The sequence below is a fragment of the Nomascus leucogenys genome, chromosome 3 (genome assembly GCF_006542625.1).
Source record: "Nomascus leucogenys isolate Asia chromosome 3, Asia_NLE_v1, whole genome shotgun sequence".
NCBI lineage: Eukaryota > Metazoa > Chordata > Mammalia > Primates > Hylobatidae > Nomascus > Nomascus leucogenys.
In genome coordinates this window covers 47,056,013-47,082,351 of record NC_044383.1, presented here as the reverse complement: position 1 = coordinate 47,082,351, position 26,339 = coordinate 47,056,013, and the positions used below count along the sequence as shown (strand labels likewise).

General features: G+C 34.2%; 1 protein-coding gene across 2 annotated transcripts in view; it reads right to left on the bottom strand.

Annotated features, from left to right (window-relative positions):
- Positions 1-26,339, bottom strand: part of PRKG1 (protein kinase cGMP-dependent 1) — a 1,320,572-nt gene that overhangs the window by 1,139,017 nt on the left and 155,216 nt on the right. For both annotated transcript variants that reach the window (XM_003255150.4, XM_003255149.3), the window contains exon 2: positions 13,631-13,797. In XM_003255150.4, coding sequence (XP_003255198.1) covers positions 13,631-13,797 — 167 coding nt within the window. The remainder of the gene's footprint in view (positions 1-13,630; positions 13,798-26,339) is intronic.

Sequence of the window (26,339 nt, the reverse complement as noted above, 5' to 3'; positions counted from 1 at the left end):
GAAGGAATGACTAAAAAGGTTAGATAATTTCCTCAAGATTACTTAGCTGGTTATGTGGCAGAATCAGAATTCAAGTTCATGTCTGCCAAGTTCCAAAACCTAGCTCTCTTCATTTCACTGTAGTCTTCCAACCTAAGGCATCTGAAGTTTTACCATGGGAAGGCATTGGAAAACATTGAGCAGGGGGGTGGACATGAACACATTTTCCTTTTAAAAGATTTTGCTCATGGTCATGTAGAGAATGTAGAAAGTCACATAAAACTAGAGATAGGAAGAACTATAAAATTGTTAGGGAAATTCAAGCAAGAAGCTATGAAGTCCTCAATTAAAGCAGTAGCACACAGGGACACATAATTTTGATAGCCTGATAGACTGAATAGGATTTGTGCAACTAATTTTTGAAATAATTCCTGGGTTTCTAGTGTAGGCAAATGTTAGGGAGAAAAAGAGGTGTCATCCACGAAGTTGGGAAATAAAGTAGGTAATGTACAGAGTATTATCTCAAACATTTCAATCTGGTCACATAGCCACTTAATGCATGGATATGAAATAAACTCCCAGGATTTATGTTTTTCAGCCTTGTGGCCACTTCTCTACAAGAAAATTGAGCTACATGGCTAAAGTTTATAACATAAAACACAGAGAGACAAGAGGCAGAAAGCTAGTTCAGAAGTCTATGTAAGGAGAAGTCTATACTTTGTAAGAACAGGAAACAGCATGTACTGTTGCAGAAAATACTGAACTATATAATTTGCATAGAAAACAAACCCTAAAATTAATTACTCATAACAATATAATGTCGTATGTGTTGGAGTAAGCCTTTTATCTTCCAATGTTGCTTACCTCATAAGAGCTGTCTTACTTTTAAGAGAAGAGAGAAGAAAGTTGTTTTTCCAAGAAAAAGAAGTAAAAACAGCATTTTAAAAAATTTAACTTATCCCAAGGAAATGCTAATGGTGCTGAAATATCAAAAACAAGCAAAAGTACTAGCAAATGAAAAAGTTCTTTGCAAAATGCATCACAAGAGAAATATGCAGACGTTTCAAACATTTACTTAGCAAGAGAACTTTAAAAGAGACATCCAATTGGTAGCTCACAATGTAGGTTTACATACGCAGAGAGTACTACACTGGGACCAGTGTATCTACTGTCAGAAGGGAAATCTTGACTTGTACTCTTAAAGACGAAGTATCTCACTTTTTCCCATCTCAGAAAATGGTACCACCATTCACTTAATTATTTACATAAAAACATACAAGTCATTCCTAATTTATCTTTCTCTCACACCCACATCTAATCCATGCACTGCCAAATTATACCACATTTCTTTCATCTCCCACACTGCCATCTTGGCACAAGCTACCATTATATTTTGCTTGGATTACTGCTATGGCTTCCCAAGTGGTATCCCTTTTTCTCCTACTACTCTACAATCCAATTTTTCTTCCAAGATTATTAGCGGAATCCATTTTTCTACTCATAAAACATAAATCAGATCATGTCTCATCTCAACTTAAACTCCTCTAATGCTCTCTAAATCTCTTAGAAAAGCAGTCTACTTACAGGGCCCTATGTGTGACGTTGCCTCTGCCAACCATTCCAACCTGGCCTCATGTTTTCCGTCTCTTTTAATGTGTCAAGCTTTTCCGTACCTTACTGCCTTTCTATTGTGTTTACTTCATCTGGAATCCTCTACCCACACTTTTGTTTGGTTCCTTCTTGTCATTCAGGTTCAAACTCAAATGCTACCCTCCCAGGGAAGTCTACCCTGACCCACACAGTCATTGCCTCCACAATTCTCTTTCATCACCCTGTTTTATTTATTTTTCCATAGCACTTGTTACCATCTGAAAGTATTTCGCTTATTTCCATACATAGTTTTATCTTTTTCCCCTGCCACCATCACCAGAATGTGAGCTCTAGAAGAGACACTGTATATGTGTTGTTCACTGCAATGTCCTCAGTGTCCACTGAGACATAATCATCACTGAGTAGATATTTCTTGAATGTAAGAACCAATAAATAATCAAATGAATTCTAATAAAGGAGAATAAAGAATATATATTGCAAAAGGAAGTTCATTATATACTTTCTTTGCTATTATCTCTCTTTGAGGAATATACAAAGAGTTTCAAATATTCATAGAATACACTTGTCAAAGTCACACCCTGCTTTATCTCTACCACCCTTTCTGCATGTAGAAACACACCATCTAAGAGAAGAGGAAAGACCATAGTTTAGTAATGCCTGCTTTGTATAGATGTAACTGGTTACTCAACATGAAGAAAAATTTTCCAAAATATTTTTCCTATTTCATGTGCCTTTGAATACTAGAATTGATGTAATAAATAAATAACTTAAATCCATAGGATTAGATGAAAAGAAATTTCAAGACTTTCCATAAAAGTCATCTTAATTTTCTTTGAAGAGGATAGTATGCAAAATGATGCTGAAAAACCATTGTGGTTTCTTTAAAGACTCATTTTTAATTCACTTGGGAGCTTTATCATCAATATCTATAGTTATTGCTATTAATCATGTTTTTCTTGTAAATTTAAATTTAATCATTGATAACATTCTTTACATGCTATACCACCAACCCACCGTTACCTGAAATATGATATAAACTCAGGGAAAAGGCAATGTCATGTAAATTTATATACACATATTGGCACAAAGTATAAACATTTGCATGTGCATATTTCCAAAAGGATGAGTCAATAAAAATCTTTGCACTGGTAGTATCAGAGCAAGTTATTACAAATCTTTTTTTTTTTTAAGTGGCTTTAAATTGAGGGCATGTACCGTCATTGAGTGAAGCATCAAGGATCGCATAAATCTGTATCAGCAATGTTGCTGAAGGTATTAAATATTCTAAAACAAGATGAAATGCAATGTAATAGAAAAGTAATGTAAAATAATACTCTGTAAGTATGATCTGCATGATCCGAATATAAAGTGTAACATTGAATTATGTTCTTCCAGTCATAAAAATGAAAAAAAAAGCTTATTTGATGAGTATGTGTGAATGGCTTTAAGTGAAAGTTATTATAATAGGCTATTAATTAAACTGTGTAGGAAACAAATGTTCACACCCTTCTTTTTTCCAGTGGGGAATAAAAGATCTTTTAAAGAAGCCTGCTCAATTTTAAAAGGAACATTTTATACACATTGACTTCATTTATGATTTTGTGGGAAGCTTTGGTTTTCCTTAATGGAAAACCATCTTCATAGGATTTTGACCACCTTCACCAGATGCTTTTTCTAATAAAGCTTTGCTATTAATAAATGACTAAAGTAATTTAATTAGCTTTTATATTGAAATTGAACAGTGTACAGAGTAACTTAACTGTTCTTGTTCAACTACACAGACCGTGGACAGCAAATAGAAAGTAAATACTCTATTTGTGTTCTGTTTTTCTTTGTTTTTGTTTGAGACAGAGTTTCACTCTTGTTGCCCAGGCTGGAGTGTAGCGGTGTGATCTCGGCTCACCCCAGCCTCTGCCTCGCAAATTCAAGAGATTCTCCTGCCTCAGTCTCCTGTGTAGCTGGGATTACTATTTGGGTTTAAAAGCATTTGCATGTTTGCTTGGTGGATCATTTCTGTAGTCCCAAAAGTTTGAGAGGCTGAGGCAAGAGAATCACCTCAGGCCAGAAATTTGAGAACAGCCTGGGTAACATAGTGAGAGCCCATTTCTACAAAAAATCCAAAAAAATAGGTGGGTATGGTGTCATGAACCTGTAGTCTCAGCTGCTCAAGAGGCAAAGGCAGGAGGATTGCTTAAATGCAGGAGTTCAAAGTTGCAGTGAGCTATGATCCAGGCAGTGAATTCCAGCATGGGAAAGAGTGAGACCCTGTCTCAAAACTAATAAAATAACATTTGAAATTAAAAAAAAGCGTCTCCTCCTATATATTCTTATGAATAACTTATGGATGTTTCGTGATACAAGGAAAAAAATCCACTTCAGTAAAGTTGGATGAATTAGACAAATAAAAGATACCATACAAATCATTAATGTAACTATATACTCAATAATAATTCCTTGGTATTTTAAATACACATAAAGTGTGAATTCTCAGATTGATTTTAATACCATTTTACATCATCCACCATAATTCTAAATCTCTGTGTACTACTTTTGGAGCCTTAGCACAAAAATATTTTCATTTTATCAGAAAGGAGTTTATAGAAGGGCCTAAATATAAAGATCAGATTCAAACTGCAGCCTTCCAAAGCTACAGTAGTTAAATTCAGATGAAGTAGGTGCAATTACAGCCTGTGCTTCTCAAATGTGGAGACATGGGAGAATTCAAATAAGAACTTCAGAGACCAATTCTGATGTTCTCTGTGGTGGGGGTGGGGTAGGCTGTTGCCATGGTAGCCACGCCAGTAAGCTCCCCTGTGCTGGGAAGTGGCTCCTATCTGTCCTGCCCTTGGAGAGTGTGCCAAAACAATTACTAAACATTCAAGACTTTCTCATTAGAGGGATGGATATTAAAAGCATTAGTCTATCCAGCTCCACAAAGAAATCACTGAAAATCATGTTAAAGTCCCTGAAGAAATATATCTATGTGTTTTTTAAAATGAACATACAACAATTGTAGATTGTGTGAAGTGTTCAGCATGCAAACTCTTCAACAGTTATGTAATGATGGCTGAAGTAAATTTTACCTCATTAGCAAGAAATCAATGTGTTATTACACCATTGCCAAAAAAGTACTAATCCACATTTTCTTCTCACTTTTTACTTTTTCAGCTATGCTGTTTTGTTTCTAATTTTTACCAAAAAAAATACACTTTTAAAGTTTCCAATCTGGCATTCTCTCAAAATGAAGAATGGAGAGATTGATATCTTAGCAAAATGAAAAAGCATAGAAATAAAATAAATAACTGGTTGAAGTAAGAATAAGAGGGGAAAAACGTGTACCTTTTTAATGTGACCCATGATTTGCCTTATCGATGTCAGATTGATTTTTTGAAAAAAATGGATGGCATTTCAACCATCATCTCAAAACAAGTACAGCAATTTTCAAACTTTTTAGCTTTCAGGAGGCTTCCAAAATAAGAAAAGCCACACTATGCCTCTTCCTAGTGTAATAAACTCATTTTCACCAGTAATACCTTAGAAAGAATTGGAGAACTGTATGTTAGTAGAACCACAACGAGATAAGGCTATATTTTTAAAAATTTCACAAGGACGTATTAACCAGATGAGTATTAAGAACATTACCCTTCAAAATATGTCACTTTTTCAATAATGATGTTCTAGAGTAAAACGTCTGGTCAATTCTTAACTTGTACAACAAATACCATTACTTTCTAATGGTACATACGCACACATTCTTATATATTTTAGCCAAAAAAAAAAATAAAACTGTATTACTCAGCTTAATCACCTACCCCTATTCATCAAATCTGTCACTAAATGACTGGTGATTATTTCCAAATATAAAATCCACTATCACAGAAAAAGAAATTGCTGTCATCAAATATTTTCAAAAGCATATTCACTGTCCCAAAGGACAATATATAAAGAATTCTTAAAATATATTGAAAAAAGAAAAGCAAAAATGTATGGCTTTTCAAGCCTCCTACTTTGAAAAGGACAATTACTCTTTTGATTATCAATGTAAAGATAATCTAAGCCATGAACCTCACATAACTAAGCTATGAAAGTACCTTCATGGACACACACATGCGCACACACACACACACACACACGCGAGCATGAGGAACACTGGTTAACAGGATTTCTTTAAAAACATACAAAAAGCACAAACCAAGAGGAAGACTGATATATCTGACTACATTAAAGTTAATACTTTCTGTTCATCAGAATACATCACAGAATAGAAATACAAGCCATAGATAGGAGAGATATCTGCAATGCATGTAACTTCCATAAGGATTAAGTTCCAACGTATGTAAAGCTATCCCCCCAACAGTAAAAAAGGGAAAGGACAATAACAGACTTTTCATGGAAGAAACACAAATAGTCACAACCTCATTCATACCTAGGGAGATGAAAATTAAGATCACGAGGTACAATTTCCCATCCACCAGATAGGTAAAATTTAAATGTTTGTCAATATAAATTGTCCTGGATGTGACGGACAATCAGAAAACGTAGGCATAAGTTGCAATCAGGTATAATCAGATAAAACCACTTTGGAAAGTAATTTGATATTGTTTAACAAATTTGAAGATTCACATACATTAAGACCCAGGAATTCTACTTCTATCTATATACACTAGAGAAATTACTGAACGTGTTTATAAGGATTCACCGTTAACACTGTTTAAACAAGCACAGTTTGAGAGCGCAAAATAACAGAAAATGATTCAGGATACCATCAATAGCAGAAAGTATCAATAAATTGGGTTATACAATGGAACATAATATTGAGCAAAAACAATTAAGCGGTAGAAGAATATGTGCAAAATTATTAGATTTATATAAGTAAAAGAACATTCAAAACTAAACACGTACATTACATATGGGAAAGGATTTCCAAGAAGAAACCTTTTGAGGGCTAGGCTCTTATAAGCTGACTTGTAGACTATTAGTTCACAGATTCACAGACTCAAGAGTCTTGGAGTTTGCGGAAGATACAGGAGATATGTTATGGTTCAGCCACAAGGAATCCCTCCTCAACCCACACAAACTTTCTCTAAGCAGATGGTATGTAGTCACCGCTAGAATGCCTCATGAGATAAGGTTCTTGCCATCACATCAGGCTGCTCATTTCACTTTTGGTCCATTTTTAATTAGCAAAATGTTGATTCTGAAGTTGACTCAATTTAGACTTTACTATAACCTGCATTCCTTCTTTGGCCATCTAGATTTATGCAGAATACTTCCCTTTTTTCCTCCACGTGACCATGTTTTCAGCACTCAAAAACAGTTATCTTTTCTTCCTAAATCTGTCCATGAAATATTATCAATTATTTTAAATACATTTTATGCCTCCTGAACTTGCTCAAGTATATTAAAGTCCTTTCTGAAGCATGGCACCCCAAAATGAACACGATATCCCATATGGCATCTAAATATTTCACATCCCTGCCTTTGCCATTGCCTCAATAACTAAAACATATTTTAATACTCACATTTAGTGCTTCACGACTCTCCTTATTTATGATAACCTCTTATAATCAGGTGTTTTGTTTTGTTTTTATATAAGTAGTACACAAGCTTTCTCTTTAACATTAACATTATAAGCTTGGTCCCATAAAGGAATTGCAAGAATAACTTTAAGTACATTTGTATTTCAACAGTTCTAAAGATAGCTTTTGGATTAACATGAAAACCTCATGAGGCCAAAAGGCAACATCTGATTGTAAAGAATAAAATGGCCCCTTTCTCATGTTAAATTTACTGAGAGCTAATCAATATGAAAATACATTCAACTCCTTCACACATAGTCACAATTCAGTGTTTTGAATGCCATCTGACATTGAATGGCTCATTTTTAATGTTCAATTTTATATAAAATCCCTCTTTGAAAGTCAATGTTCATTACATCATTTAATTGTATAAAGACAGTACAAAATGTTTGGGGAGGGAAAATAGAACTTGTAGTTTGAAGTGGTATAAGTTTACTGTTGACGGTGGCTAGCATGATTCATGTCCACCCTGAATGACAAATAGTGTTGAACATCAGCATAATAGGCAGACCACACTATATCAACCAACTTACTGGAAAAAGAAGCAAATCTTTATAAGTGAAGTCTCAGTTCAATAACAACAGAAATGAGAGTCTAGTCTTTTGAGAGTTGATGTGAATAATCACATAACACTTAGAGTTAGTATACTAATGCTCCATTAAAAGAGTCATTTGTGTAATAACTTGAAAGAATTGTTCCTTCTTAAAAAATAAAAATAAAAATGAAATCTGTGAGAAAAACAAAATCAATGCTATTGACTGTAGGTAGAAAATAGCGCCTCCAAGGTACATGGTGGAGTTTAATTCTAAACAATAAGGACACAAAGGTGGACCAAGAATTAAGCCAAATCATAGCTATTCTTTCAATAAGAAAAAAGGAACTAATAAGAGAAGAGGAATGGATGCCAGATGATCTACAGAGAGGTCAGTAAGAAGTTTAATATTCAAAGGATGCAGAGAGGCCTAAGAAGTACTTACAGGAAATATCTTGAATTTTTTTTCTTTTTGAACTATTGCTGTTCAAGTTTTATTTCTTGCAAATAGTCAGTCATTTTTTAATCTCATGGTTTAAAGCTATGCATCTTTTATCGGCTCCTCAAGCTTGAACACACATAATAAACATGTAACAACAGTACTTCTAATCTGTTCTTCAGAAGTTAGCACCGCACAGTCCTTAGTCATGGGGACTCCATGGCTAAGATGTGTATTTCAACATACTGGTTGCATAGTCTTGGCCAAGTTATTAACTTCTCCAGGCATCAGTTTCCCATTTATTAACATGTAGATAACAGAATGCCTATCTCTTAACGTCATTATGAGAATTAAAAATTTGAGACCTAGAAAGTGACTAAACAGTACCTGGCATATAAGTAACTAACAAAAGTTATTATCATTAACAAACACCTCATGAAAAAAATTGGTAAGTTCTAGAATTCTATGGGATTGTAGGATGACTACAGATAATGATAATATATTATGTACTTCCAAATAGCTACAAGGAGGATATTGAATGTTCCCAATACAAAGAAAATGAAAAATGTTTGAGATGATGGATATGCTAATTACCTGATATGTTCACTATGCATTCTATGTATCAAAACATCACCATGTCTACATGACTACTTACAACTATTGTAAATCAATTAAATGAATAAAACAAAACAAGTTAATTTAATTAAATAAAATTTGAAATGCAAAAAGAAAATTAATGATTTCATTGAAAAAGTTTAACTTAAAATAACCGATAGCCAAAGGACACTAAACAGACACTTGCCATTTTAAAAATTAAAATGAAATTTATCTGCTTCCACCATGAAACATCACAAAATATGAACAAAACCAATATCTCTAAGCAAATCAATCATTATAATAGGTATAAATTAGACATTTCCAATACTAGAATATTAGGTAAAATTCACCTCAAATAACACATCACCAATTATAAATCACTAAGTCAGAGTTTGTTTTATTTTGAATGAACGTAGACTGGAGTTTATAATAAAAAAGGAGAACAAGAATATGAGGGTATTAACACATGCTCTCTCATAATTAAAGCCAACGTCTATCTGTTTAAGAAAATAAACTGTATCCAAATATTCTGTAAGACTCACTAAAATATATTAACATAATTAAAACATAAAACGAGCTTTAAGCAATATAATCTACTTACGCTACTTCCTTAAAAAGTTAATTCCAAAACAACGTTGATCAAAACTTGAAATCGAAACTTCTACTAGGTAGCACTTTTAAGTACCTGAAAGCAATACAACTCATTTTGCTTGAAAATACATGATAAAGTGTGCATAGTACACTCAGATGACTTTTCCCCAGTCATCCTAATTAATGAAGTCTTATCATATGAGTATTCTCTTTGTTAAAACCATAAGAACCTCTGGCATTTAGGTATGCAATAACACTTGGAACACTGCCCAGGATGAAAACAAAAAAAAATATGTAAGGCACATGTTAAGCATTTTATGAAGAGCACTTAATTTCACTAAAGAGAGACAGGAAGAATTGGACTGATTTTCCACATAAACTCCCTGGGTCTTTTGCTGAATATCTTGATAGTACGCAAGTTTGTGGAAGATCCTTTACAGCCTATTCATTCATTATTACCATGGTATACTCTTTATAAATGTTAATGTTCACAGATAACAAATAATCCATCTATAGCAAGAACATTGCTACCTAAATTTTGAGAAGATTGAACTAATTATACAATGAAACATTTCCTCAATTAAAACTTTTCAAAATTTAAATGATTGTTTTTTAAATTTTAAATTATTTTGACATAAGGCTGTTAGCACAAGATCTGCTAAAGTTACACTGGGCTGGCTAGAATTGCCATTTAGGGAAAGATCAGCATCAGGTTATAAAATTGTAGTCATTTTATTGAGTTTAACTGAAGACAATCAACAACATTGCAAAAGCTGTGACTCTGAAGGCAATCAACATCATTGCAAAAGCTGTGACTCTGAATATTGATATATTATTTAGAACCCTGTTTTTAAAAGGATAATTAGGATAACGTGCTGTTTAGTCAATCTAGCAATAAAAGGAAGATAAATAAAATTTATTAAAATTATCATGAAGCAGGCCAGGTGCGGTGGCTCACGCTTGTAATCCCAGCACTTCGGGAGGCCGAGGCGGGCGGATCACGAGGTCAGGAGATCGAGACCACGGTGAAACCCCGTCTCTACTAAAAATACAAAAAATTAGCCGGGCTTGGTGGCGGGCGCCTGTAGTCCCAGCTACTCAGAGAGGCTGAGGCAGGAGAATGGCGTGAACCTGGGAGGCGGAACTTGCAGTGAGCCGAGATTGCGCCACTGCACTCCAGCCCGGGCGACAGAGCGAGACTCCGTCTCAAAAAAAAAAAAAAAAAAAATTATCATGAAGCATTGGGGAAAATATTAGTATACTTACCTGGGGAAGCAATATCATCTATCATGAGTATTTCTTATTTTGTTACATTCACGTGTGTGTGTGTATGTGTGTGTGTGCTTGCATCAAATATCTTCGTTTGCTTCCTTCTCTTATCTCCTTATCATGTAGCATAAGATGTATTGACTTTATATCATAGTATTTAAGTATTGTTAAATTCACATCATAGTATTTAAGCTATGGGATATCAATGAGATGAGTAAACATCACCCAAGAACTTTGTGTCTTCTTTTGGGGAAAGGGTTAGTAAATTTGCAGTTGTACACAGGGTTCTTGAATCATGTTAGGTGGAAGTATGACCTTGTTCTTGTCTTTATTTGAAAATTAAATATGGTTTAAGAAGATATGTATGGGTGCCAAGTTGACAAGGGGTCGATTGACTTGTGATGTTTAATTTTACATGTCAACTTCGATAGGTCACAATACCAGAAAGTTGCTCAAACATTATTCTACTGTAGACGTTTTGGTGAAGATATTCTTTTAGTAACATCTAAATGAATAGACATTGAGTAAAGCTGATTATCCTTCAATAATGTGGGCGAGCCTCATCCAATCAGTCGAATAGAAAAAAGTCCCACCTTTTGCCCAGAAAGAGGAAATTCTGTCAGCAGACGGCTTTCAGACTCATATTGCAGCATCTCTGACCAATGGGCCTTACCCTGTAGATTTTGGACTTGCCAGCCTCCACAATCACATAAACCAATTCCTTAAAATAAATTTCCTTCTCACTGTATATAGACACACACATCCTATTTGTCCTGCTTTTCTGGAGAGCCCTGACTAATACATAGCCCCATAGTTAACAGTTTGAGCTCTGAATCCAAATAGCCTAGGTATAAATCCTGACTCTACTATAAACTAGTTGGGCGACCTGGGCAAATTCCTTAACCACATTAAGCCTCAGTCTCCTCATCTACAAAATGGAATAATAAATATTAGCCTTTACCTCACAGTATTGTTTGAAGTTTAAATAAATTTAATATGTAAACAATATTTAGAAAAAGCATGCTCTATGTGTTGGGCATTTTCTAAACATTAACAAATATTAGCTATTATTCCCAAGCTTCTTCCAATATAGCTAGAAAACTTTCAGTTAGGCTTAATAAGAAGGGACAACATGAATAAATTTTAGAAATAATGTCCATGTTTGTTTGCGAATCTATTTTTGTAAGAAATATTTAAGATGAAGGAACATTGAATCCGCAAGTGTTCAAAATTGTGGTTTCTTGAATGAAACAGCAATAATTAGCTTTTGAAAACAGATGAAGTAAAAGTATACTTTCCTTTATACAATAGCTGTTTTATTAAGAGGTGCTGACCAATATAATATCTGAAAAATAATATCATATGAAGCTATTCATATAATCTCAGAAGTGCTTTAAACGTGGTTTCTAATTGTTAGTAGTTCTTAAGATATTGCCTCTATCTTTATATTCTATACTTGACCTCTATATATTTTTGCCACTTTTCCATCCTTTCTGCTCACTATCCACATATAGCCTTGTCCTATAATTTCATTTCTTTTCTTTGCAATTCTCTGCCAAGTGAACAATATGTATATTTTGTTTATTGTATTTTGTCACCAGAAGAAAGTCTAAATGAATATTTATATTTTTTGGCCTGGGAAGAATTTTATATTGTTGACATAGAAGGGGAAAACTATAAGGGAAAAAATGATAGAAATTACTACTTAAAAACTGAATGCCTAACACATATCCAAAAAGATGACAAAGAATAAATAAAAGGTGCATGCTGAATGAAGAAAGAATATCTCTTACATACTGTCAAGATTTTAATAGAAATAATACTACTTATTATTATGTTGTGGTGTCCTATACTTTACATTAAACATTCATACAAATTATCTCATTTTATAAAAATCCTGTAAAGAAGGCAGAATGCAGGATTTTTCATATGTTGACTCTAATGACATTTTTGGGCCAGATAAATCTTTGTTCTGGGCAGCTACCCTTTTGAGCAGTATGCCTGGCTTTTACCCACTGGAAGTCAGCAGTCGCCCCAACATCACTCCCTTTGTGACAAAAATGTCTCCAGATGTCACCAAATGTCCCCTGGGAGAAAGAATCATCACCAGTTGAAAACCACTGGCAGAAAGAAAGAATATCTTCTTTTTTTACAAATTGGTTATGTGAAACAGAGAAATTAAGTGACTCGCCCAAATACAGCGCTTCTCTGAATGACCTATAAGTTTGATAATTATAGGACACTATCACACAAACGTTTTAGATAAAACATTAATCACCACCTAAGAAACTGGTTTTCATGTGTCACCGTCTTACATTACAGGTATTTCTGAACTCACTTTCTTCCAAGCTGATTCAGTCATTATCTCAAGCTACTTTCTTCCCGCAAAAGAAAAACATGTCATTATAAATTTCAAGTCAGAAATAAGTATTATGAAAAATTAGCTAGGCATAAAACATAGTGCATGCCTCAGTTTTTTTCAAAACACTTTCTATATTAGTCTTTACAGGATGTATGAAACAAGCTATCATTCCTATTAATTAGGCAGGTAATATGCCATCCAACCTTTATTATCTGCCTCTGTCATACACATGAAAAACATTTTCTTTTTACAGAAGCTTCATAGCAGGAAAACTAGTCACATATTAAAAGTTAAGGGTAGAGTTCAAGACGCTTAAATTATCGGACCAAAAATACTTCCAGTGATCTTGAGCTTCTGCTGAAGCTTGGTATATTTGCTCAGTGACCTGACTGCATGCAGAATATTCAGTGTAATAAACTACACTTCTTTTTTCACATTTTTAACTTTTCCATGTCTGAAAAAATACTGGATTCTCATATTAATATTCTAAATACAAACACTTCACATAATTAACCACTTTATCTAAGTAGTGTTTCAACTCTTTTCAAACTAATTTCTCAATAAAAGAAGGAAAAATGGAATTTTCCATGTAATGCATTGCCATCTGTGTGCAGCTGATAAGATGAAAAGAGAATATTTGAATGTCAGAGGATTGGAGTTACAAACCGTACCTTCCATGACATACACCAGTGACCCCACATCTCCTTCTTTGATGATGCAACTGTCCTTGCCATACTCCACCGGGTACATACAATCCACAATCTCCTGGATCTGCGACATCTCCAAGTTCTTCATAAAGTCATTATCAAGGATAGCTTCCTTTATAAGATCCTTGGACCTATGGCAAGAGAGGGAAGATTTACTGGCACATCTGACAAGCTCTTTCATAGTTTGTGAGGTTTAGCACAGTGCTCTGGCACACCACAAATTTATTTTCTTGTTAGGAATCCAATAATTTTCTGTAAGACTGGAGAACAAAGTAGTTCCATGGCAGCAAAAAAAAAAAAAAAAGGCACTAAGAATTTTTTTAAGTACTCTATCATTTAATGAATAAGTGACCTACCAACCAACCGACAAACAAAATCATACAAGTTCATTTTGCTTTAGACTTTTTCTTAACCACAAAGATTGCCAGAAAACCAATGGATACACACTTTAAAGTTTGTAACTTAGTTTAAGAATAAATATGAACAACACTTTAACACTCCAGAACAAATACTATTACTACTGTTTATATTTGTAAAAGAACATCAGGGACGTATTGTACTATAAACAATTAAAAAAAATGTTTACTTATTTTTTATGTGCCTCTTCCGCTAGACTTTATGCTCCACATAGGCAGGGATCATTTTAAATTTGTTCCTTACTGTATGCCCAGTGTCTACTAAGATGCCAGTCATCTATAAATAGTATTTAAAAAAATACCAACCTAACAGCTTTATGTGTGAAGACTGGTGAATATAATGTTACTTTCAGTAAATGGTGGGAGATAATACTGCTTAAGTAATATTTTGGATTAAAAAAGGTAAGAATTGGATTCCTACTTAGCTGTTTGAAACAACTGGTAGAAATGTAACAGTACTTTATACATGTCCCATGCTTTTTTAAGAATATTTCTTTATTCAAGCAGCTTAGACTGAGGTAACCAGGCAGATACAACTCTATTGAACAAGATGTTTGAAGTGCAACATGTTTTAGGTATGGGATTCAATACAGGTAGTCAGTAGGAAACATATTCATAAATTTTGTAATTGGAATTCAGTGGTTAATGAGAAAGTTCTAGCAGAACTGAAAACATTGGGATGTTTATTTGCTGGAATAAGAAGTTCCAAATAACTTTCTAAGAATGAAAAATCAAAGTGGAAGAGACATTAAGAAATATTTTATCAGGAGGAGGACAATCAGAGAACTATCAGAGAAGTCAGAAGCTGGATAAGATGAAAGCAAAGACCTTAGCAATCCAGAGAGGAGACACCACATTTGGAATGTCATATTAAAAGTCTTAATTTTTAAAAAATTAAACACAAGCTGACCTTTGTCCTCATTTGCTTAGCAAGTGGCTTCCAGGGAAATGACCTGCAGTAGTGAATACTGACTAAAGCATTAGTCTTCCCTTCCCATTCCTGGGAGGCTTTTCATCTAGACCTCAGTCTAACCAGCCTAGCCCTCACCATTATGTTTTGTAATAATTCAGTTTTAAGTAGTGCAAAGATACACATAAAAATAAAAACAATTGAAATTTCATTACTATGAAGAATAATCCTAGAATGGAATGTTATGCTGCCATTAAATTATGTTTATGAGGAGTGCTAATGGCATGGAGGAAATTCTTCTATTATTTTTAAGTGAAAATTCAGGATACAAAATTGATTTTAGAGTAAGAATGTATGTGCCTATTAAAATGTAAAAAAACAAAAACATAGGTTTTGAAGAGACATATATTTGGGTTTCAATCCTAGCCCTGACACCTCAAAAATTTTGAGCGGGTTGTCTTACTTTTCTGAATTTCCATGTTATCATCTACAAAATGATATTTGAAAAATACCAGCTTAATAGGTTTATATGTGAAGACCGAGGAATAAAATGTTACTTTCAGTAAATGGTAGGAGATACAGGTTGTAGCAGTATTAATTGCAGTATTATCTTCACCCCTCCTTATAATTACCTTCACCACTCCTGGTCTCAAGAATAGCAGTGGCAACTTCATATTGACTCCTGAGAGCTACTATTCTGGGATTAATTTTCCAAGAATCTAGGCTTATTTGGTATTCAGGAAATTAATCTTGGTCAAATTGTATTACATTTTCTCTTTCCTAAAAATGTCTTTCTTTTTTTTTTTTTTTTCGTCAGAGAGTGAGGCCATTTGATGGGTTCATAGTTTCTTGCACAATAAAAACTAATCAAGAACCACAACTTGTTCAGCTACACGCAGATGACACATTATCCTTTGGGAAGTATTAATAGTGCCCTATAAAGATTTAAGTCCTAGAAATGCAGCAAGATTAAAAATGAAGCCCTCTTCCAAGAACATAATTATATTGAAGTCGCTTTCTCCCCTCTGATAAATAGGATATTAATCTGTTTGATGAAGATATTACAAAAGATTAAACAATGAACCCTAACACAATTCCTTAGAATCATCCAAACTTTCCAACTGTTTATCACTGAATGTAGAGTGCGGGATGGGAAGGACGGGATTTCAGCATGTTTTTGTTTCTCAAATTTTATTTTGGATGAAGGACATTTAATTTCAGGTCTCTGAAGAAACAAACTGGAGGCTTCCATATAGGCTGTTGTGTCACTTCAAAAGAAACTAGTCAATATAGGACCAGACCTTACTATTTATACCTTCATACAGGTATTGCTAAATAGCATTATTTCTGAATTTTCACAAACAATTTGTCTCTGCTCTCACAGCAAGACAGATACCTTCTGCCTCTGTGTAGTACAACCCCAAGGATGTTCTTGTCAGAGAATAATACTCCAAGCCCTGCCTTTTCATGCAATTTTCCTTTAAGTCCTTTCCTATTGAGGACTGAAAACCTTGGGTCAACTCTCATTAGTCTTTACTTTCTCTGACATTATAGACTATACTTAATCAGGGCCCCCATCTAACTCTTCTTTGAATCCCTTTCTTTCCCCAAAGAAATGGTCTAAGACACTCACTGTAACTAAGATATAATGCATATAAAATCCGTGAGTTGAGCTGTGTTATTAGTATGGGAGTTGGGGAAAGTCTATATCACAAGTACCAGAAGGTAGCCATCTGCTCAACCCAGAGTATATATTTTAACAATATTTTGAAATAATTCAGCAGCCTGACTTGGGAGGTATAAGAAGTAACCACAAAGATCATGAATTTTTTTTTATTTTTACTATCTGCCTTTGTGTACAAATAATTTATTTTTAAAAATCTTTTTGTTTCATGCCCAAAATGTGTGGCTTTTTAAATCTAAACACCCATAAATGTGACTTGACTAATTTGAGCTATCCCTATTCCTTTGTCATCATTGAATTGTCATCCTCTGAAATATTAGCTATATATAATGATATGCTGGTATTCTGGCTGTCTGTCTTGGGTGGAGAAAAGCGGAGGAAGCCATGGTATGTAGCATTTGCCAATTTCCGTGGTGTAAATACTCCCACCATGGCCAATTTCAAGCTTTCATGCAAAATCAACCTGTTTGCAAAGTTCCTGGAAATTAACAAGCAGATCTTACATGAGCCAGTGCAAGTTGGCTCCAGCACAATACTGGATATAGAGTATTTTTCTAACACCCTAAGAATGTAGTGTAACTTAATTTATAAATTCTGAAACCAACATGATAATCCTTTCTTTCCTGAAAAATTTCATGAGGTGGTATAATATCCCCAGATAATTTAATGCCAGGATTAGCAATAGTTCTTCCAAATGTTCAATTTTAGAAAAATAAATTGGAAAATCCATTTCCCCATTTACTTATTACAGAGAAAATTTCTGAATATAAAGAAAAAATACTTGATAGAAATTATCTTTCTACACAATCTTAGGTAAAAATGGGCAATTTTAGATTATAGGAAAACACATACCTACTTCTCAAATAAGGGAGCCAGCACTATTCACTGTTAATAAACAGGCCCCCACTAGTTTTTCTTAAGCTAATAAAAGGATATTCTACATTATGGTAACCATACAGTAGGCTAGCAATATGTAAGTAACAGTAGCATTATTTCAAGGAGTAGGGAAGGCTAGTTCAGATTAAGTGGTCAGGAAGGCCTCTCTGAAATAAAGATTACATGACAATGATATCCAACTATTGTCTTCTCTATTGCAGTGAGGATGAGGAAAAGCATTCTAAGTAGAAGTAAAAACAAGGACAAATGTGTAGAGTTTGGAATGACCTTGATATATTCAAGGATCAGAAAGGAGACCTGTATGGTTGAAGCATACAGTGAGAAAGAAGGAATGGGATGGGAGAATAAGATCACTGAGGTAGGCAGGGGATGGGTTTCATAGGACCCTGAAGACTACAATAAAGAGTTTTATTTTATTCCAAACACCAGTGAAGGACTATAAAAAGGGGTATGATTTATAGACAATATAATAGACATAAAGAATAAATGATATAAATTTACTTTAAAATGTTACTAAATTTGTGGACGTTTTCTGTTGTGGATTTCATCAATTAATGAATACTAAAAGCAAAATTGATTATCATGTTAATAAGGGAGTTTTATAATTGAAACTCTTGGGAACCACTGTCTTATAAAGCTTACATTTATTTGGACTTTAAATCACTTACTCTCAGACAACTCTTACACATTAGGAGAGAATTAGGTCTCATCTCAATTTCAAGAACTATCTCCAGAGGCCTGAAGTGTGCCCACTCTCTACTTTCCCTCATGTTTTAGATCAGTTTCCCCCTCAGTCAGGTCACAGGCAATAGTAAACATGCCAAGAACAGCCTTGCCCAGAAATGTGAGCATTAACATCTGATCTCTTTGATTAAAAAAGACTTCCAGGCACTTTAAAAGACATAGTTAAAGCTATTAAATTATTGCTAAGAATGGAGATCAGCTAAAGCAATCTGAAAATATAGCACAAATCTTCTATAATAAAAATTTTTAACCAAAAACATCAGTCACTAAATTTCTTTTGCACTGAATGGTCAACTTTGGGATCAAATGTCAGGGGAAGCAATAAATGATTTTCATGGTCACCTTGGCCTACAGTATTGTCTATCCATTTGGGAACTCAGACATCCAAGTCTTCATTGAGGACATGACAGTCCATAGCTCTTTCACATAGACATACTCCTTGCAGAGCCTCTTAAAAGTTTCTAATTCCTGTTGGTGGGACTGTAAACTAGTTCAACCATTGTGGAAGTCAGTGTGGCGATTCCTCAGGGATCTAGAACTAGAAATACCATTTGACCCAGCCATCCCATTACTGGGTATATACCCAAAGGACTATAAATCATGCTGCTATAAAGACACATGCACACGTATGTTTATTGCGGCACTATTCACAATAGCAAAGAGTTGGAACCAACCCAAATGTCCAACAACAATAGACTGGATTAAGAAAATGTGGCACATATACACCATGGAATACTATGCAGCCATAAAAAATGATGAATTCATGTCCTTTGTAGGGACATGGATGAAACTGGAAAACATCATTCTCAGTAAACTATCGCAAGGACAAAAAACCAAACACCACATGTTCTCACTCATAGATGGGAATTGAACAATGAGAACTCATGGACACAGGAAGGAGAACACCACCCTCTGGGGACTGTTGTGGGTTGGGGGGAGGGGGGAGGGACAGCATTAGGAGATATACCTAATGCTAAATGACGAGTTAGTGGGTGCAGCAAAACAACATGGCACATGGATATATATGTAACAAACCTGCACATTGTGCACGTGTACCCTAAAACCTAAAGCATAATAATAAAAAAAAAAGTTTCTAATTCCGAGTTATTGCAAAAGGACAACTCCATCCATCTATTGTGAAATATTTGATTAATACCTATAAGCAATAAAAATGGTAGTCCTGTTGCTGCCACAATTTTTAACATTCTGTCCAAACCATGGATCCTATTTCTTGCCTAACAGCTTTTCTGAATGAACTCCATAGATATAAGCTGGCTAAGAGCTAAGAACTACCAACCAGCCCACATAAAGATAAAATTTAATCCTGCAAAGTTATTGGCCAATTTAGATATTCCCTCAAAACTACAAACCAGTTTTCAACAAGGTTCAGACTGTATTTTCATATCAACCAACTCTGCTATAGCTATCCCAATCTTCTGACAAAAATAGTCATGGGGAAATTAAAACTGTTTGCCAAATTCAGACCTATAATTAGCATTTGACACAAAACAAAGGAATCACTGGGCCAAAATTAATGATAGCAACATAGTTATTTGGTGAACAATAATGTTTATCTTTTATTACATACATTGTAATATTTACCAATTGTCAATTGCCTTCTAACTTTTTTCCTGTAGTTCTAAAATAGATTATTTAGTTCCTTTGAATTAAATCATGGAATCATGAGGAAATATTAATAGTCTAAAAACGATGATTGTTTTTAGGCTATAAAATATTTATTTGCCCAAATGTCATTCAGATGGTAACTTAATTTTCCTTCTTTTTTTTTTACTTTTACTTTTAGTTGACATGTAGTAACTGTACATATTTATGGGATACAGAGTGATATTTTCATACATGGACATAATGTGTAATGATTAAGTCAGGGTAATTATCATATCCATCACATTAAACATTTGTTATTTCTTTGTGTTGGGAATATTTAAAATTCTTTTAGCTTTTTGAAAATATACCATAAATTATCGTTAACTATATTCATCCTGCAGTGCTATAGAACACTGGAACTTATTCCTCCTATGTAGCTATAATTTTTTATCCATTAACCAACCCCTCAGTATCTTTCCCTCATCCCTACTCTTTGGAGCCTCTAAAAACTATAATCCTGCTCTTTACTTTTATGCATTCAATTTACATATTAGTGAGAACATGCAGTATTTATATTTCTGTGACTGACCGATTTCACTTAACACAATGTCCTCCAGGTTCATCTATGTTGCTACAAATGACAGGATTTCATTCTTTTTATGGCTAAATAGTATTCTGTTGGGTATATGTACCACATTTCCTTATCTGTTCATCTGTTGATGGACATTTAGATTGATTCCACATCTTGGCTATTGTGACTAGTGCTGCAATAAAAATGGGAGTACAAATATCTCTTTGATATACTGATTTTCTTTCCTTTGAATAAATACCCAGCAGGATTTCTAGAAACTAGATCTCTAGCTCTTACCATATACAAAACATCAACTCAAAATGGATTAAAGACCTAAATGTAAGACCCCAAACTATAAAACTACTAGAAGAAAAAGCAGGGGAATTGCTTCAGGACATTGAGTCTAGGCAAAGGTTTTAAGAATAAGACCTCAAAAGCATAGACAACAAAAACAAAAATACACAAATGGGACTATGTCAAAAAATAAATAAAAAGCTTCTTTATAGCAAAGGAAATGATCAGCAGAGTGAAGAAGCAACCTGAAGAATGGGAGTAAATATTTGCAAGCTTCAGGCGAAGGACTAATATTCTGAAAATACAAGGAACTTAAAATAAATAATAATAATTTGATTAAAACATGGGCACGTGATCTGAATAGACATATCTCAAAAGAAGACATACGAATGGCCAAGTATACGAAAAAATGCTCAACATCATTAATCATTAGGGAAATGCAAATCAAAACTATAATGACCCATCATCTTAAACCAGTTAGAATGGCTATTATCAAAAAGACAAAAAATAACACAGTGCTAGAGAGGATGCAGAGAAAAGAGACTACTTTTTTTTTTTTTTTTTTTTTTTTGAGACAGAGTCTCACTCTGTCACCCAGGCTGGAGTGCAGTGGCATGATCTTGACTCACTGCAAGCTCCGCCTCCTGGGTTTATGCCATTCTCCTGCCTCAGCCTCCCAAGTAGCTGGGGCTACAGGCACCTGCCACCATGCCTGGCTGTTTTTTTGTTTTTTTTTTTTTGTATTTTTAGTAGAAACGGGGTTTCACCATGTTAGCCAGGATGGTCTCAATCTCCTGACCTTGTGATCCGCCTGCCTTGGCCTCCCAAAGTTTACACTGTAGGTGAGAATGTAAATTAGTACAGCCAGGGAAAACAGTATGGAGTTTTCTCTAAAACTAAAAATACAGCTAGTATTCTCCATTTTAACTAATACTCTCACCTCATTGTCATTGACTAGGAGCAATGCTAAGTAGCTCTTGAAATCACTAGTTAAATGTTAACAGATGGGGCAGGCTTACATTAACTAAAGAAAAAGAAAATTGTTGTTCTTTTAGGTGTTCATCCACTTCCAAAACGTCAATATTAAAAGTCTCTCATTCAACTATTCAAGTCATTCAGCTCTCTAGAGATGCATTTTACGAGTGAGCCTAACTAAAAATAGAGCAGTTTCCAAAAGAATCCAGATCAAGCTCTTCTCCTATAAACTTCCTCTCTCATATCATGGAATTAAAACCGTGAAGTTTCACAGAAGTAACGTAAAGTGCCTTGCCTGAGAATAAATAAGACCGCACACATTTCATTACAGAATTTAAGAACTATGTGGCCTGATCTATTAAGAACTAATTCTATTTCTGAAGTTTAGATACCCAAACAGCAAAACAGGGTAATAATTGAGAAAAAAAAAGTCAGATATTTATATGTCTAATTGCAATTCAGTGTTTTAAAGTATTTTTTTTCTTACCTTTCAAGGCACTAAATAATTGAAATTTCTCAGAACTCATTTGTTTCCAACAAGGTCAGCATAAATACACTATGAACAAGTTCCTCACCACCCTGGGCAACCCTATCATCAGGGCATACATTGAGTGCCATGATGTTACCGTTAGTGCTTTGAAACCCAGCAACTCACACTACCACTATGTGTTACATGTTGTAATTTCAATTACTGCAATGACTTGATTTTCAAATTGATCATTAAAGAAATCATTTTAGAATAATTCTGTTGTTAAGATGCTTCTTGACTTAATGTCTGAGACAGATTACCTTGTATTTTAAATTTTAAGCTAAAAATACAGCTAGTAAAAATACAGTTTGTATTCAATGGCAGAAATACAGCATGATTCTCTATCACCCCCTTATCCCAAAGTGTATACTTTCTCTTGACTGAAAATGGTGACTTGGTTACTTTATTCGATTCACTTAATTCCAGAAAATTGGAGCCAAATTTCGATTCATTACAATGTCCTACATGTCTCACAAGGCAGATTTTCTACTCTGACATACTCAGTTCAGTTTCACCTGCAAACATTATTTTGCATAAGGCTTTAATACATTAGACATTTAGAGTCTGCCTTAAGTGAGATGGTGTTTATATTGAGTAATTTTGAAAATAACTAAAAATTTAAAACAAATAATCATGCTCCTAGTCATAAAAGCTCTGTGGTTACCAAGCTTCTTAACCAAAGTGAAAAATTAACCCAATACTGACAATAACATTAGTCATTATTATAGTAGTAGTATTACTACTATTAATATTTATTATTACCACTATTCATAATTATTAAGTAGTTATTCTGTGTTCCACAATGTACAAAGAGCCTTCCCTCATTTAAGATTCATTTTTGACTCTTTAAGTTTGCCATAGTAGAACTCAAAGACAATTACATAAATTGTCCAATGTTGCACAATAGTAAGTGACAGGTAGAGTCAGGATTTAAAGATAAATCTGTTTGACTTCTAAGCCCACAATATTTAATTTCACTGACAATTTGAATAAATTATTCCACTTATAAAAATTCAAAAGCAAATGTTCCACTCATTTATCTCTAATATTTCAAAGGTAGGAATGTTATACTTTTGCAGAAGAACGAAATTAGACCCTTATCTCTCATCATAAACAGAAATCAACTCAAAATGGATTAAAGACTTAAATGCAAGACCAAAAACTATGAAGCTACTAGAGGAAAACATAGGGGAAATACTTCATGACACTGATCCAGGCAAGGATTTTTTGGATAAAACCTCAAAATCACAGGCAGCAAAAATAAAAATAGATAAATATGATTACATCAAAAAAAGCCTCTTTACAGTTAAGGAAACAATCAAAAGAATGAAGACACAACCTACAGAATGGAAGAAATATTTGCCTCCTATACATATGACCAGGCTTTAATACCCAAAATAAATAACAAACTCAAATAACTTAGTAGCAAAAAAACCCAAATAACCCAATTTAAAAATGGGCAAAAGAACTTAGTAAACACTTCTCAACAAAATAAAATAAACATGGCCAATGAGTACATGAAAAAATGCTCAGTGTCACTAATCTTCAGGAAAATGCAAATCAAAATCGTGAGATCTAACCTTACACCTGTTAGAATGGCTATTATCAAAAAGACGAAAGATAACAAGTGTTGGGGATGGTATGGAGAAAAGGGAATCCTTACAGTGTTGGTGAGAATATAAATTACTATAGCCATTATGGAAAATAGTATGAAGATTCCTCAAAAGATCAAAAATAGAACTACCATGTTATCCCACTACTGGGTATATATCCAAAGTAAACTAAATTAGTATTTTGAAAACATATCTGCACCTCATGTTTATTGCAGCACTATTGGCAATAGCCAAGCTATGGGATCAACCTAAGTGTCCATCAATACTTGAATGAATAAAGAAAATGTGTTATACAGACACAATGGTATATTACTCAACCATCAAAATAATTAATTTCTGTCATTTGCAACAACATGGTTGAACCTAGAGGATATCATGTTAAGTGAAACAAGCCAGGCACAAAAAGATGAATACCACGCGATCTCACTCATATGTGGAATCTTTTTTTTTTTTTTTTTTTTTTTTTTTTTTTTTTGTGTTTTTTTTTTTTTGAGACAGAGTCTCGATCTGTCGCCCAGGCTGGAGTGCAGTGGCGCAATCTCGGCTCACTGCAATCTCCGCCTCCCAGGTTCATGCCATTCTCCTGCCTCAGCCTCTCCGAGTAGCTGGGACTACAGGCGCCCGCCACCACGCCCGGCTAATTTTTTTGTATTTTTAGTAGAGACGGGGTTTCACTGTGGTCTCGATCTCCTGACCTCGCGATCCGCCCGCCTTGGCCTCCCAAAGTGCTGGGATTACAAGCGTGAGCCACCGCGCCCGGCCCATATGTGGAATCTTAAAAAGCTGATCTCATAGAACTAGGGAGGAAGAGGGTTGTTACCAAAGGCTGGGGTAGTTAGGGGGGAAAAGGTGTTAGGAGATGTTGGTCACAGTTTACATAATTACAGTTTAATAGGGAGAATAAATTTCAAGAGATGTACTGTACAGCAAGGCAACTGTAGTTAATGTTATATTGTATTCCTGAAACATGTAAGGAGAATGGATGTTGTATTCTCACCATAAAAATGATAACTATGTAAAGTAATGCACTTGTTAATTAGGTAGATTTAACAGTTGTAAATGCATATATATTTCAAAACATCATATTGTACACAATAAAAGCATATGATGTTATCTGTCAATTAAAAAATTTTTAGAAGTATGTTATGCTTGGATAATATGACTTTTATCTAGAGAGCATTTCATGCTTTCAAAACATTTCCATATCTAATGTTTCATTGTATTATTGCCACAGACCTGTGCAGTACGTAGAACCTTATTTGTCCTTATCTGACAGGTAAAGAAACAAAGGTATAAAGAGGTTAGATGCCTGCCAAGTTCATGTGAGAGATTAAAGTAGGACTCAGGTCCACTGACTATCAGTCTGCAATAAAACACTTTTTAAACCTTCTTTTATTTGACACGCATTCATATTGATTCATTCATAATCTGTCTCTCTCTATGTCTGTGCCTCTCTCTCTGGATCTTTTTATCTCTCTTTTTTCTCTCTCTGTTTCTTCTCTTTTTCTGTCTTTTTCTCATACCTTTGGCCACTTTAACGTTTAAACTCACCTGAATAAACAGTCAACAAATCCACTGCAATAGTTATCAGCAGGCAATTGCTGCCATTTCGCAATAATTCTGTAGTTTAAAAATTCTGTCATAGTTCATTCAGAGATTCCCTTTCTGATCTAGTTCATTCTCTACATTACAGAAGTTTGAGCATGTTTTATGGCTTTTACAGAAGGATAATCTCTAATACAGAAACACTTCTTGAATTCAGCAATGGATTCAACTTATTTTGATTCCAGTGTTTTCACATTTGTTTTCTCTTCTCTGACTTGAGTACACATCTTTCTTTCTCCTTTTCTCTCCTTTTATTCCTACATACCTTGCCTCAGATGATTTCAATATATAAGTATGGAGGAGAAATGAAGTACACAAAATTTGTTATCAATTTGGATGGAGATCTGTATTTGAATTTCAAATAAAAAGGAAACTCCCATTATAAGATAAAATATAAAATTCCAAAAAACTGCAAAATGGCAGATTGCGTAATTAATGTAACTAATGACCTATAATATTTCAGAGAAATTATAATATTTCAGAGAATTCTGAATATAAGATACCAAACATTAATGCTTTCCATGTAAGTACTTTACAGTAGAAATGTAATATGTACAATTTGTAACCTTAAAGCATGTTAGTATAAGAGTTCAAACACTATAATCTGAGTTAGCTACCTTAAGATTTTCATGGCATAAGACAGAGGGAGTAGGAAGAAAGGAAGGTTGAGAAAAAAGAAGATAAATAAATGTGATTTTATAACTTGAATCTACTATTTATCATGTACCATATGTCCTTTAAAAGTTTGTCCCTTTCAGTAGTAAATAGTTAATATTTATTATATTTCCAGCACAACAATTCTAGCTTCAAAATCAGCCACTGCAGGTAAA